General features: G+C 59.0%; 2 protein-coding genes across 3 annotated transcripts; one reads left to right on the top strand and one right to left on the bottom strand.

Annotated features, from left to right (window-relative positions):
- Positions 1 to 326: 326 nt before the first annotated feature.
- Positions 327 to 7,021, bottom strand: MUS81 (MUS81 structure-specific endonuclease subunit). Of its 2 annotated transcripts, XM_026483175.4 has the most exons (17): positions 6,944 to 7,021; positions 5,439 to 5,631; positions 5,222 to 5,351; positions 4,901 to 4,986; positions 4,254 to 4,352; positions 4,068 to 4,136; positions 3,820 to 3,905; positions 3,151 to 3,291; positions 2,885 to 2,980; positions 2,672 to 2,793; positions 2,482 to 2,579; positions 1,858 to 1,974; positions 1,664 to 1,759; positions 1,372 to 1,500; positions 1,196 to 1,299; positions 592 to 675; positions 327 to 500 (listed from the first exon to the last, which is right to left on the bottom strand). In XM_026483175.4, exons 2-17 carry the CDS (start codon positions 5,571 to 5,573, stop codon positions 434 to 436), a joined length of 1,659 nt encoding a protein of 552 aa, XP_026338960.3. In that variant the 5' UTR covers positions 5,574 to 5,631; positions 6,944 to 7,021; the 3' UTR covers positions 327 to 433. The 2 variants fall into 2 exon arrangements, with proteins under 2 accessions (XP_026338960.3, XP_057173269.1); XM_057317286.1 differs by lacking the exon at positions 4,254 to 4,352.
- A 1,032-nt stretch (positions 7,022 to 8,053) lies between these two features.
- Positions 8,054 to 11,640, top strand: CFL1 (cofilin 1). The gene is made up of 4 exons (XM_026483187.4): positions 8,054 to 8,175; positions 10,103 to 10,410; positions 10,684 to 10,760; positions 10,977 to 11,640. The coding sequence occupies exons 1-4, from the start codon at positions 8,173 to 8,175 to the stop codon at positions 11,087 to 11,089; spliced, it is 501 nt and encodes a 166-aa protein (XP_026338972.1). The 5' UTR covers positions 8,054 to 8,172; the 3' UTR covers positions 11,090 to 11,640.
- Positions 11,641 to 12,674: the final 1,034 nt, after the last annotated feature.

Here is a 12,674-nt window from a genome sequence, read left to right as displayed (position 1 = left end):
AACCCTGGCAGCTTCCCGGGCCTCAGTTTTCCAATCCATAAAACGAGGCAATTAGACTATGAGTGCTTTCCACACATTTCTTTTCCAAAACACAGAACCTGTTATCGAAGGAAATGTTATGTCATCAGGGAACTCTGATGACATAAACTAGATTCAAAGTTGCAGCGCCTCACTGACGCCATCTCCCTGGTGGTCTCGATGCTTCCCCGGGGAACCCCAGGGTCCCGAGGAGCTCAGTTTAAAAACCACCGGACCTGCTGGTCTCCCCAGTTCCCGTCTGGACACTTCACAAGGCCGCCGGGGCCTGGCACCATCTCCATAATACATAAAGCTGCAAATACTTTTATTTTTATTGTAGCCCAACAGATTCAGAGTAAAACGCTGGCTAGCCTGTGAAGGGGGGCGGGGGGTACAGTCAGCCTCACGGCGTAGCTCAGGTCAGGGGGCCGGAGCAGCAATAGAGCTGGGACAAGGTCTTGCTCAGAGCGGGCCCCAGATTCCTGCACAAAGAGAGAGGCAGGTGAGTGTCAGGCGTGGGACAGAGCACCCCAGTCCCAGCCACTCCCTCTGGGCTCTTTTCCTTGCCGTCACCTCTGCAGTTGGCCACACTTGACGGTGCTCAGCAGCATCTCCTGTTCCTTGGGGGTGGCACAGGCGTCATAGGCGGCCAGTAGGCTGGGGGGGTGGATTGGGGTGTTTGAGTTTCTAAAGCTTGACAAAAGCAGGACAGCTGGCCCACTCTGGGTGGCTAGGCCACTATCATGGGAGACAAGCAGAAGGGGCCAGCAAGGGGTGGAGGACTCGGGACCGCTGCTGCACTCCCTGAGCCCAGCATTCAAGGCCCTATTCCATCCAGCTCGCTCTCCCTTCATGCGGCTGCAAATGTTCTCCAGGTATGGCCATTCTTGGCCCTGTCTTCCTGGCCCAACCCCCTCCTCCGGAAGCCTTCTCTGCTACACTGGGTGGAAGGTCTCCCTCCCTCCTGTGGGCTCCCCTAGTGGCTGAGATCCCGTCTGGTCCTAGCTGGCCCTGTCTGCCTTACCATCGGACCTCTGTGAGCGCAGTCGGGTCCGTCCATCTCTGGGTATGTCCAGCCCTCGCAGAGCCGGACCCCTCCACAAAGCATGGCTAGAGCTCAATTCCACGCAGGTAGGGCAGGGGCAGAGGGCCCCTGAGGAGCTCTGGGGGGGCCTACCTGGCAGGGGTGCTGTACTGGTCCACGATGGCTGCTGCCTTCTCCCCACTCACTCCGCGCACCTGCATCAGCTGCCGAGCGAACACCTCCCTCACGGACTGCGCCTGGGATGGGGGAGGGCTGGTCAGGAGGGGGCCGGGGCGGGCCCCGTGAGGAAGACTGGGTGGAGACAGTACCTTGTTCTTGATGGCCCCTGCGTTGAAGTCGTTGAAGGTGAGGAGTGAGCAGAGAGGATTTGGGGAGGACCCTGGCCTTGATTCTGGGTCACCTGAGGCTCCCCAGGGGCGACTGCTGAGCGTATGGCCCTGAGGAAAGAGGGAACTGAGGCCAGGACAGAGCTCTAGGGGACCACGCCCAGCCAGTCCTTGCCCAGTCCTAGGCCTCCGTGGGCCAGCCTGAAGAACAGGGATCTGGCTCACTCCACTTCCCCGGGGAGCACGGGGCCCGAGGACACGTGCACCCCCTCACCTGGTAGAGTCTCTGCAGGCCCCGCGTCAAGAGGGCCAGGTAGGCAGCCGACTCCTTAATGTCCGCCGTGCGCTTCACGAAGAAGCCATCGATGACCTGGGGAAGAAGAACCCACCCCAGCGAGGAAGGGGACTCCTGGCTGGAGCCGCGGACTGCGGGGTCCCTGCCAGGCTGGCCTGGCCCCCCTGGCTCACCTGAGTGTTGGTGACAGCCTGCAGCAGCGTGCTCTCAGGAAGGCTGAGGCGGTCCGCTGAGCCGTGCTCCTCCACCAGGTACACGCGGTGGCCCAGGCCGCAGCGCTTCAGCCGGAACTGGGGAGACAGAGGGGCAGGTGCCAGCTGTCCGTCATGTCACCCTCGAAATCGTCACGGGTCCTCCCTCGCTTCTCTGCCTGTCTCAGAGGACCTCCCCCTTGCTCACGCTGTCACCTTTGCCCGGAAAAGCCTTCCACCATTTCTGAATGATGTCCGCTCTTCAAACCTCTCTTGGCCTACACGTGGTCTCTGACTATGCGGTCAGCCCAGAAGCCAGTGCCTAGACTGAGGTCTGGGTCTTGTTTAGCCTGGACTGCAGGGCCTGGCCACTCAAGGAGTCTGGAACATGCTCCTCAACCCAGCCCAGTCACCCTGCGCGTCTACTGGGCACCTGCAGGGGCCCGAGGGCTCTGATCTGGGGCTGCCCGGGGGCAGCTCTCATGGGGGCGTGGCTATGGGAGCTCTGCCTTGAGGGCAGCCCAAAGTGCCCCGGACACCCCTGGGCTGCAGAGGGGCCCTAGGGCAGACAGGGAACGGGGAGCACGGCGAGGCCAGTCTAGGAACCTTCTGCTCGTGGAAGCGGCCATCTATGATGCTGCTACACAGGTCGTCCAGCCGCTTGCGCTCCACGACATGGTCCAGGACGAGCTCCCCAGGTCTTGCTGCCAGGAGGCCAAGAAAGGTCCGATTGGCTTGCATTCCCCCCCCACCAGGCCCAGCCTCTGATAGCCGCCCTTGTGCCCATACCCCTCACCTGGGTCCCTGGGCCTGGTCTCCTGAGCCACCCACACGAAGTCCCCGACATGCAGTTTGCGCACCGTGTGGGTCACATGCAGCCGCTGGAGCTCAAGGAGCAGCCCTGGCCTGTGCCCCGCCCTGGAGTTGAGACAGGAGGCCCAGATCAGGGCAGGCCCCTTGCCACCACCCCAGAATCCTCTCCTTTGCTTCCCCCCCCCCCCACACTTACCCCTTGGCTTCACCAATGTCCACACACAACAGCACCCTGTACTCTCCAGGCCCGAGCTCCAGCGGTGGCTGCTGGGCACTCCCTTCGCTGGCGCCACTACGGGGCGCGGGGGGGGTGTTGGTGTGTCTGAGGCCGGAACACAAGTGCCAGGCATTCCCCCACCCCCGGCAAACCACAGTGGGTGGGGCAGCTCAGCTATAGATGTTTGGCCTCATTTCTGGGACCCCTCTTGCTCCCCTGTTGTTCCCCTCCCCCCTCCTCCTCACAGCTCAGCAGCGGCTGCTCCTGGCACTTCTGGCTCCTCTCCAGGGGGCTCCTCTGGCCCGATGTCCACATTCAGTGAGCTCAGGCCCTCTGACTCAGCAAGCTTCTGGGCCAGCTCCAGGCCCTCCGGAGTCAGGGAGTACCTGGTAGATGAACACAGATCTCCCTTTTTCACTCATACCTGGCAGGCTCTCCTGCCTGCCCCCAGCTCGGCGGGTCTCACCAGCCTTGGCGACCCCTGCACAAACAAGTCACCCCCAGGCTGTGTTCTCGTTCCTCAGATCAGCCTCCTTTGGACCTGCCCAGGGACGTTTCTCAGTCTGCAACAAGCACATCTCAGAGCACCTTTCCCTCCTCTCTGGACTGTTGCTCCTGCGTCTCTCCCCGCTCAATTCTAAGACGTGTCCAAATGCTGTGTCCTCAGCAAAGGCCGTTCTGCTCTTCCAGTGACCTGTGGACCCTCTCCTCCCCACTACCTACTGCTTGGTCTCTCAGATCCTCTTGGTACTCTGACGGTATGGGCTCCCGGGAGTAAGGCCTCCCTTCCCACACCCATGTCAACAGCACGAGACCTGCAATTTGCTGGGTGATTATAGGGCCCCCCACAGAACATCATGCACTTTCTTCCCCCCCTACACACACCTCCTGCCTCCCCCTGTAGTTGACCCCACCTGGCTGGCCGATGTGTCCTGAGAACCAGGTTTCTGTAGAGGAGGGACCGGAGGGCTGGCCAGGGCCGAGTACTCCCGGGGGCCACCTGTCCATAGGGGAGGAAACCCTTAGAAAGCTCCCGGTGCCACCACAAGTCCAACTCCCTGGGCCCCAAACCACTGCTTGCTCCCAAGAAGAGAAGTCTCTGGTGGGCTTAGGATCTGATCCACAGCCACTCGGCTCCCTCCTTTCCCACCTCAGGGCTCACCCTGGGAGCTTTCTGGGCACACCTCTGCAGCAGCTCCTCCTTGGTTAGGAAGTTGTGGCCACTAGGATTCTGTAACCAAGGCAGAAATGTAACCAAGGTAGGTTCAGTGCTGGGGCCGGCCTCCTCCAGGAGCCTCAGGCCCCACTGCCTGGGTGCTCCTGACTCCCAGGACAGCCAAGAGCTCACCAGGTGCTCCCGGTAGAGCAGTAGCAGCACTGCGCGTGCGCCCGAGTGCCGCGCAGGCCAGTAGCTGCCTGAGCTTCCTGCTTTGGGCTGGGCTGGAATCTGAAAGATACACCGAGGCTTTGAATACGGAAACCAATCAGCCATCGTGAACTGAATCCCTGGCAGGGCTGAGGGTCGGGTTCTGTCTCAGCAGGCTACATGGCTCTGAACAAGTCCCTCAGCCGCCTCTCAGTTTCCCAGTCTGGAAAATGGGTCAGCTGACGGGATGACCTGTAAAACTGGGATGAGACAGTGGGATGGTTGTGGGGTGGGAGTGGGGTGAGCGGTGTAATCTGCCTGGCCCAGCCTCAGTTCTACCATCCCTTGCAGAACAGAGGTGGTAAGGCAAGAAAAGCCAATAATAGCCATCCTCAGGACTTACTGGGCTTGGCCCCCTAAATAGCCTGATCATGGAACGCTCACCTGACTATTATCATTCAATATCTCCATCTACAGAGAAGAAAACTAACTACCAGAGTAGTTCATCTGCCCACGGCCAGGCATCACTGATGGCAGATCTGGACCCAGGCCTGCCAAGTCCCCCAAGCCAGAAAACCTTACTCCTAGTGCTCCCACTTTCCTTTTAACTCCCCTCGCCCACTTCTCACTGGCATGGAAGAGTCCTGGACTCTGGCAAGGGGCCCTTCCCGGGCTGGACTCTTCTCTCCAGATGGTGAACTCGGGGCATGGTCACCTGCGGGAGCAGAAAAGAGTCAATGCCACGGAATCCAGCAGGCGGGAAGGTCTGGGACGCTGCCAGCTCATGTGGTAGGTGAGAGGGGTGAGGTTCTGCAAGTCAGCCACTAGCCTGAGGTCAAACAGCAACTTGGACGTGAGTGGGGAGCCTGAAGCTAAGGTATCCCAGGTGGTTACGGAAGCTGCGCCTCGGGGAGGCTCAGGGGACCACCGACCCTGACTCCAGAGCTCACCGCCTGATGTTTTGTGCTGCTGCAGCCGCTGATCCAGCATACGGCAGAGCCCGTCTCCGAAGTGCTGTAGGATCTTAGCTTCCTTGCCGCTGCGCAGAGGCAGTGGGTACCGCCGGAGGGAGCGCAGCGCCTGGCGGGGCACGGGTAGCGTACTGGGTCAGGGCGGGCCTCGTTGTCTGGCTCCGCCCGCACCTGTCCGCCGCCAGCTGGGACCCACCTTCTGAAACACGAATTGCGTGCGGCGCCCCCTACTGGCTGCCTCGTCCCGCCATTCGGTTAGCCAGCGTACGAAGAGTGGGTTGGGGCAAACCGGCAGCGGGCGTTTCCGGCCCAAGCGGACCGGCGCTGCCATTAGCCTCAGGGCGGGTCCTCTGGCGCCTCGCGCCGACCCGACTGGGAAGCCGCCAGTTCTGGAGACGGGATTCGAACACCTGGCTCGGAAGCCTGAGGGCGGGACCTCTCCAATCACGTGGCCCCACGCGGGGTACTAACTAGAGAACAGCCTCCTGATGCCCTCCCCGCCCCTGCACTAATCTAAGTGGTTGGTGCCGAATACTTTCTCTACGGCCTTTCACCCCCTCGCCCCTCCCGGCCCAAACCCGCCTTTTGGACCGGCCCCACCCAGACCCCCAGAGCCTTGACCCGCCCCTTCCTCCCATCCCAGATTCGAGAGCGGGGTCCTCTTTGTGCGGGACAGGAAGGCCGACAGCGCCCGCGTGTGGCTGGGAGGGCTGGCTGGGGGTGGTGCTTAACATCGAGGAACCTGAGGCTGTCAGTTTCAGTCTCACCTTTGCTGAGGATGCTGGAGAGGGACTGGGCTTCTGAAAAGCCCAAAGGCTGGGAGTGGAGGGGTGGAGAACAAATGAGTGCAGGCATATTTGTAGGAGGGACATCTAGAAAGGGGTATAGGGGATGAAGATATAAAGGTAATGTAGGAGGAGCTAAAGGACCCTCCGAAGAAAAGGTGATCCCGAGCTGGGGTGAGGGAGCGGGGTGTGGAGATCCTGCAGTGAGGGAGGGGCGCGAAGTCGGGGACATTCAGGGAAGGCCAAAGCTAGGAGGGCAGAGGGGAACGGAGAACGAGTAGAAGGCGGACAAATAGGAGGTGCCGGGCCTCAGGGCGGGGAGAGGGGTCCGAGATGGGCGCGTGGTTAGATTAAGGGGAGCAGACTGGAGGTAAGAGTCCGGACGGAGGTCGAAAGGGAGAACACATAGTCGTTTTTGTAACTCATTGGAGGGGGAGACCCTCAAGGAGGCTTAGGTTTACCCTTATTCAAAAGGGTCCGAGGTTGAAGGACACCTACAGCCGAGTTCGGCTCGAGGATTTCGCCGGGGAGTTACATTCTCCCACAGCTGTTTTACGGAAGTCACGAGGAGCTGGGGCCTTCGAGGAGCGGAGAGGAGGGCACCGCAGCTCCAGGCCCGCCCCTCCAGACTCCGCCCAGCCACGAACCCGGCCCCCCCACCGCCCCCAGCCAGCTCCGAACTCCCGCCTCCCTCCCAAGGCTGCCTTATAAGGAGCCTCCTTCGGGCGTTCGGGTTGGCCCCACCTCCTCTAGTCTCTTGTCCTAATAAGGACATCTAGGGCATCCCGTGGCTAGGGGCGGGCGGGAGCGTGTCTCCAGGGTAACTTCGAAGTCCCCCCCCCCGCCCCGTTACTCTTGGAAACTACGAGACTTGAAAAAAGTGGAGCCAGTCTCCTTTTCTGGCAGGGTCGCTTACCGGGCTGGGGGTCGAGCAGCGACCTCGACCTGGGGGCTCCCGGGAACTCGGGTGGTGGGCGGTGCAGCGGGACGTCCCTGACTACAATCCCCGGCATGCCCTGCGAGGTGCCACACTCCCGGTCTTGAAGACCAGGCTTCCAGCTCTTCATTTACGCTCTTTATTCCGCTGATGGGATCAATACCCCCAGTTCCCTTGTTTGCGACTCTGCATTGTCTTTCGGCAGAGCCTAAGGCCTTGGTCGTCGTTCGAGGCCAACAAAAACTTCCCGTAGTCCCCATCCGTTTCTTTTTTTGAAACTTAGGATAACAGGGCTGTGTCTTAATTTTTCCGGGTTTTAAGTTAACCGTATGCCTGGCTATCCACTCGAGAACGTGATTAAATCTGGTTTAATATCTATGTCTTCTTTTCACTGTGTCTAGTGAAAGGCACACAATCTGAATTGATTGCACAAACCCCCGCCCTTCTCCCTTTATTGTTTCGTGAATTTGCCAGACATCTTTAAAACAAGGACAAAGCTCTATTTTCAAAGTCTTTCTTGTAGCCTTTCTCTTGTTTTTCTCTTATTCTAATTTTATTGAAGTTGTATATGGCCTTTTCTCAGGAGACGAGTGGATTTGCATATGAAGCGTGCTCAGTGAATTGTTTATCGGGTTGAAGACGCTTTACACTTGCGAATCTCCATGCTCTATCTAGGACTGGATTCCAGGCCAATAATAGTTGCTTCAATTCAGAAAAGCAAAATACTAAACTCAAAATTTTCAGACCAGAACCTGCCAAGATGGATCTTAGGAAACAGTTTCACCGCGGGTGAAGACCAGCGAGGTCGAGGGCTCATTTTCAGGTCACATTACCTAGCACGGGGGGGCCTTTGGCTCAGCTGAGCGTTTCCTGGAAAATTCGACCAATGGGCGCGCTCTCCGTGCCATAGCCCAGTCCCTCTTGGCTGTCTCGGACTACGTTTCCCAGCATGTAATGTGGCACTGGGAGGCGGGCGAGCGAAAAAGACTCTGTTACCCAGCGAGCCCGAGGACGCCGCAAAACCCTTGGACTTCATTTCCCGTCAGCCCGTGGGTGGAGCGCCGGAAGCCCGCCCCGCCCCTCATTGTGCGGCTCATACTAAACGGAAGGGGCCGGGAGAGGCCGCGTTCAGTCGGATCCCGGCAGCAGCTGCAGCGGCTCTCATCTTTTCTGACTCTCCTTGCTATCTCCCTTTCGCTTCCGGAAACATGGTGAGTAGCAGGCCATGGCGACGGAGGGGAGGCGGCTGCGAGTCGGTCCTCTGCGCGCGGGGGAGGGAACGGGGGAGCGACGTCGGCACCCCCTCCCCCAGCGCCCCGGGCGGGATGAGGGTCTCGGGCTGAGGGGCGGGCGGCGTTGGGACGCGCGTGCGCGCCCGCGGACGCTGGGGAGGGCTGGCTCGGCCGTCGCTCGCGCGCCCCCTGGACTCCCTTCCCCTCCCCCACCGCGCTGCTGCGCCCGCGCGGACACCGGCTGTGGGGGAGGGGTCCGTGGCGCGCGCGCGCCCGCCCCTCGCGGAGCAGCCGGTGGCGCGCGCTGAGGCAAGTCGGTTCACGGGGGCGCGCGTTCGACGGGAGCACGCGGCATCCGAACCCGGCCCGGGGGCGGCGAAAGAAAAGCGCGCGAGCGGTCTCGGCGCGCGCGCCCCACCCAAGGGCTGTTCCTGTCTCCGCGTCACCCTCCCTCGGCTGGCGGGTCTGTAGAGAGCAGGTGGCAGGGATGTCTGCGCCTGGGAGGGGCGGGGGCGGAGGGCCGAGGGCCAACGGGGATGCGGGGGCGGAGGGTCCGGGTGCTGGCGCTGGGGATTAGGGGCTTGCGCCGCGCGACCTGGAGCCGCGAGTTTGCACCGCGGAGATCACGGCCCTACGAGGGAGCCCACAAAGCGATCTGGGTTCTCTACTCCTGTACATCCGGCGAAGGCTGGAACGGCACTGTCGGCCGGCGCGTGCGCACACGCTCAGGCTCCGCCGCTGGGCCCGAAGCCCTGGACAAGCGGGGCCTTCGGCTTTCCCGGATGGGGCCTGAGGGTGGAGCCGAGTTTAGGGAAGTGACCCAGGCGGGCACCGCCCGGAAACCACCCCGCCCCCTGTGTTCGGCCCCAGGGCTACGAGAACTGAAGGTTGTGTAACTTGTCCAGGCTCCGGCCGGCAGCAGAGGGGGCTGATACGCCGGTCGGTAAAGGTGATTCCTCGGGGTTGAGGCCCTGGGGGTGCTACTGCCTCTGGGTACTGCTTTCTCTCCCGGACGGGGCCCGGCGCGGGCGAGCGCTTTTCCCCGCCTACTCCGGAAGCGGCTGAGTCACGTGGCCGGCTTCCTCTGCAGTTCCGGGAGCGGGGGGCGCGGCAGATTTCACTGTGGACAGCAGCCCCCCTCCTGGCTACGGTGTCCCGCCAACACGACCCAGAATAGACGTTTAAAGAGTTCTCGAGGACCGTGGGTGTTTGGGTTTGACGTGCTAACTTTTGTCAGCGATCTTTGGGTCCTACATTTTCTGCGGGGGAAACGGGGAGTCAGTGGGCTAGGGCTTTAATTAGGGGTTGTGTTTCTTGCCCTGGTTGAAGAAGACCCCAGCAGAGAAGAGGATGGTTTGTGAACAGTTGCACTGAGTAGTTCTGATGGACTTAACAGAACTGTTAAACTTGGTGTCCTGTCTACCATTGTGGGGTCCTGGTTCTCTTTCCAGAAGAGGTGGCTATAACCTGGGTGCCTGGGTCTCCCTTTCCCATCTGTGAAGTTTTGAGTCAGCGCTATTATCCAAAAGCTGAGATGGGAGTATTGTGAGTCAGTAGCCTGTGGATTCTTTTACTTCTGGCGTCATATCAAAGCAAGGTTCTGCTGCTTATAGGTCCTCAGTTTCTGGTCTGTAAGATGTTGGGTGAAGAGGAGTGGTGTTGAATTAGATGGTTAGAGGTTTTTTCTATGACTGCCATCCTGGGGTTGTGTGTCTCATTTGGTCCTTGCACGGTGGCGGTGGTGTTGGTGGGAAAGTAGTGACACTTCGCTTGGGAAGGGGATTAATGGTCTCTTGGTTGAAGACTTGTTGGCATCCAAGATGGATCTCTTAAGATTGCAAAGGAGGGACTTCGGGGGGAGTCCCACAGTCTTTCCTTTATGAAGTGTATGTGGCTCGTCCCCTAGGCCTCCGGCGTGGCAGTCTCTGATGGCGTCATCAAAGTGTTCAATGACATGAAGGTGCGCAAGTCCTCGACACCAGAGGAGGTGAAGAAGCGCAAGAAGGCGGTACTTTTCTGCCTGAGCGAGGATAAGAAGAACATCATCCTGGAGGAGGGCAAGGAGATCCTGGTAGGTGATGTGGGCCAGACTGTAGACGACCCCTACGCCACCTTTGTCAAGATGCTGCCAGACAAGGACTGCCGCTACGCCCTCTACGACGCAACCTATGAGACCAAGGAGAGCAAGAAGGAGGACTTGGTGTTTATCTTCTGGTGAGCTCCCCTACAGACACTTCTGCCTGTTACCTGCCCTAGCGCAGCCTCACCCTTCCTTCTCAGGATAGAAACCTTTGTGGTGCCCAGTTAACCCAGAGGTGTGTGTTTGGGGGGAGTGTATTGTAACAAAACACTTGCCAGTGGGGAACTGGATAAAGCTTGAGTGCTGGGGACCAGCTCAAGGGTTTCTTGAAGTCATCTCTCACTTGAGGCACTTGCAGACTTGGAGAGGGAACTTTGTTGCGTATTCTGACTGTTGTTTCTCTCCAGGGCACCTGAGTCTGCACCCCTTAAGAGCAAAATGATTTATGCCAGCTCCAAGGATGCCATCAAGAAAAAGCTGACGGGTAAGGGCCCGCATTGGTGCCATGTCCCTTTTCACTCAGGCTTTCGCTGCAGGGTGGGCTGAAGGGCATGGTATATGAGATACCTTCCCCCTCCTCTTCCCTGTCTGCTGGAAGGTAACCTTGTTTCTTCCATCTGTTCTGATTGGCTCCTTCCCAACCCCAGCTTCCCCTTCCCTAGTGCATCCTGCTCACAGACGCTCCCCTTCTTCCTCACAGGGATCAAGCATGAATTACAAGCAAACTGCTACGAGGAGGTCAAGGACCGCTGCACCCTGGCAGAGAAACTGGGGGGCAGTGCTGTCATCTCCCTGGAGGGCAAGCCTTTGTGAGCCCCCTCCAGCCCCCTGCCTGGAGCATTTGGCAGCCCCAGACCCTGCCCATGGGGGTTGCAGGCTGCCCCCTTCCTGCCAGACCGGAGGGGCTGGGGGGATCCCAGCAGGGGGAGGGCAATCCCTTCACCCCAGTTGCCAAACAGCCCCCCTCACCCCCTGGACCTTCCTCCTCCCTCCATCCCTGACGGTTCTGGCGTTCCCAAACCGCTTTTGATCTTCTGATTCCTCTTGGGTTGAAGCAGACCAAGTTCCCCCCAGGCACCCCAGTTTGGGGGGGGCCTGTATTTTTTTTAACGACACCCCAGTTTCCCACCTGTTCCTCCCTTTTCCCGTGCTGCCAACTTCTAACCACAATAGTGACTCTGTGCTTGTCTGTTTAGTTCTGTGTATAAATGGAATGTTGTGGAGATGACCCCTTCTTGCGCCGCCTGGTTACCCTCCCCTTTTCCCCTGGTCTTGGCCACCCATGGAAGCAGGACCAGTAGGGACCTTCAATTAAAAAAAAAAAAAAAAAAACCACACACACAACAATAAAAAGGCCTCACTAATGGGATGTTTGTTTCAGGGTTGGGGCCCAAGGGACCTTGTAGGGGAAGGTATGCTGAGATAATGAACAGCATCTCTTCTCTACACCCAGCCTCTATCCACCCCCTTCATTTGGCCCCAGCGACTGGCTGAGCCTCCCTCTGACAGCTGTCACTTATAGGTGGTACCACAGTTGGGCCCAAACTGACTGTTACGGAGTTAGCTGAACCAGGGTGTGTCTGCTGCCTGCTGCAAGAGCCCTTTGGGCAGAAGGGGCTTTGTGCCTGAAGTCTTAATCCTGTAACCCCTTAACCAGGTGGGCAGCCGGGCAGTGAGGCCTATTCTCTGTGCCCAGGCCTGCCAAGTGTGGGCTGTGAGATTGCAAGTTACAGAGTGCCTCTTGAGCTGTTCTGTCTTAAAGGTTCTCTCTGGTTTTCCTCTGCCTTCTTTCATGGATGGCTGACTCATCCTTGAGGGCTGGGTCCAGTGGCTGCTGTGAGTCAGAAGCCAAGTTGAGCCTTTGGCCTTCTGCAGATGTGATGAGTCCAGGGTGGGGCCAAGCCAGGTGGAGCCCAGGACTTCAGACCCAAGTGTCTTAGGTCCCACCTCCCTGTGTTTAACCAAGAGGGTGTTGGCGGGAGCTCCAAGCCTTTTGCCAGCATTGCTGTAGGCTCTCCAATCTGTACTTTTTTTTGCGTTTTCACCTGCCTAGGAGTAAAGGTATCCTAGAAATCTTAGCCTAAGGGTGTGAATGCAGGATTTATTACCACTCCCCAAACAACTGAACTGGGGGAGGGGGGGAAGCTTGTTGTTAAAGCTGGTTCCTTAGTTTTGGGAGCTTGCTAGTATCTCTCTGTGGGAAGCAAGAAGGGTAATTGCTTTTGACACTGCAGGGGTGTGTCCAGGGTCTGGTGTCCGTAGTGCCCTAGTTAAGGTGTGCCTGGTGGGCCCTGGAGCTGTGGGAAGTAAGGACAAGCAGGCCTCCTTGTTACAAAAAGCAGGCTTTTTATTTGTGAACAGGCTGGGGACAAATGAACTTCAGGGGTGGGGGGACAGA

Source organism: Ursus arctos, unplaced genomic scaffold, assembly GCF_023065955.2.
Source record: "Ursus arctos isolate Adak ecotype North America unplaced genomic scaffold, UrsArc2.0 scaffold_23, whole genome shotgun sequence".
Classification (NCBI taxonomy): Eukaryota; Metazoa; Chordata; class Mammalia; order Carnivora; family Ursidae; genus Ursus; species Ursus arctos.
This window is presented reverse-complemented; position numbering and strand designations above follow the sequence as displayed.

What these genes read in the sequence shown, in the direction of transcription:
- CFL1 (XM_026483187.4), top strand. An exon ending in GACTTGGTGTTTATCTTCTG is followed by an intron (nt 10,411 to 10,683) that starts GTGAGCTCCCCT and finishes GTTTCTCTCCAG; the next exon opens with GGCACCTGAGTCTGCACCCC. An exon ending in CATCAAGAAAAAGCTGACGG is followed by an intron (nt 10,761 to 10,976) that starts GTAAGGGCCCGC and finishes TCTTCCTCACAG; the next exon opens with GGATCAAGCATGAATTACAA.
- MUS81 (XM_026483175.4), bottom strand. Translation starts at nt 5,573, where the DNA reads ATGGCAGCGCCGGTCCGCTTGGGCCGGAAACGCCCGCTGCCGGTTTGC. An exon ending in GTGCCCAGAAAGCTCCCAGG is followed by an intron (nt 3,906 to 4,067) that starts GTGAGCCCTGAG and finishes CCCTATGGACAG; the next exon opens with GTGGCCCCCGGGAGTACTCG. An exon ending in GACCAGGCCCAGGGACCCAG is followed by an intron (nt 2,580 to 2,671) that starts GTGAGGGGTATG and finishes GCCTCCTGGCAG; the next exon opens with CAAGACCTGGGGAGCTCGTC.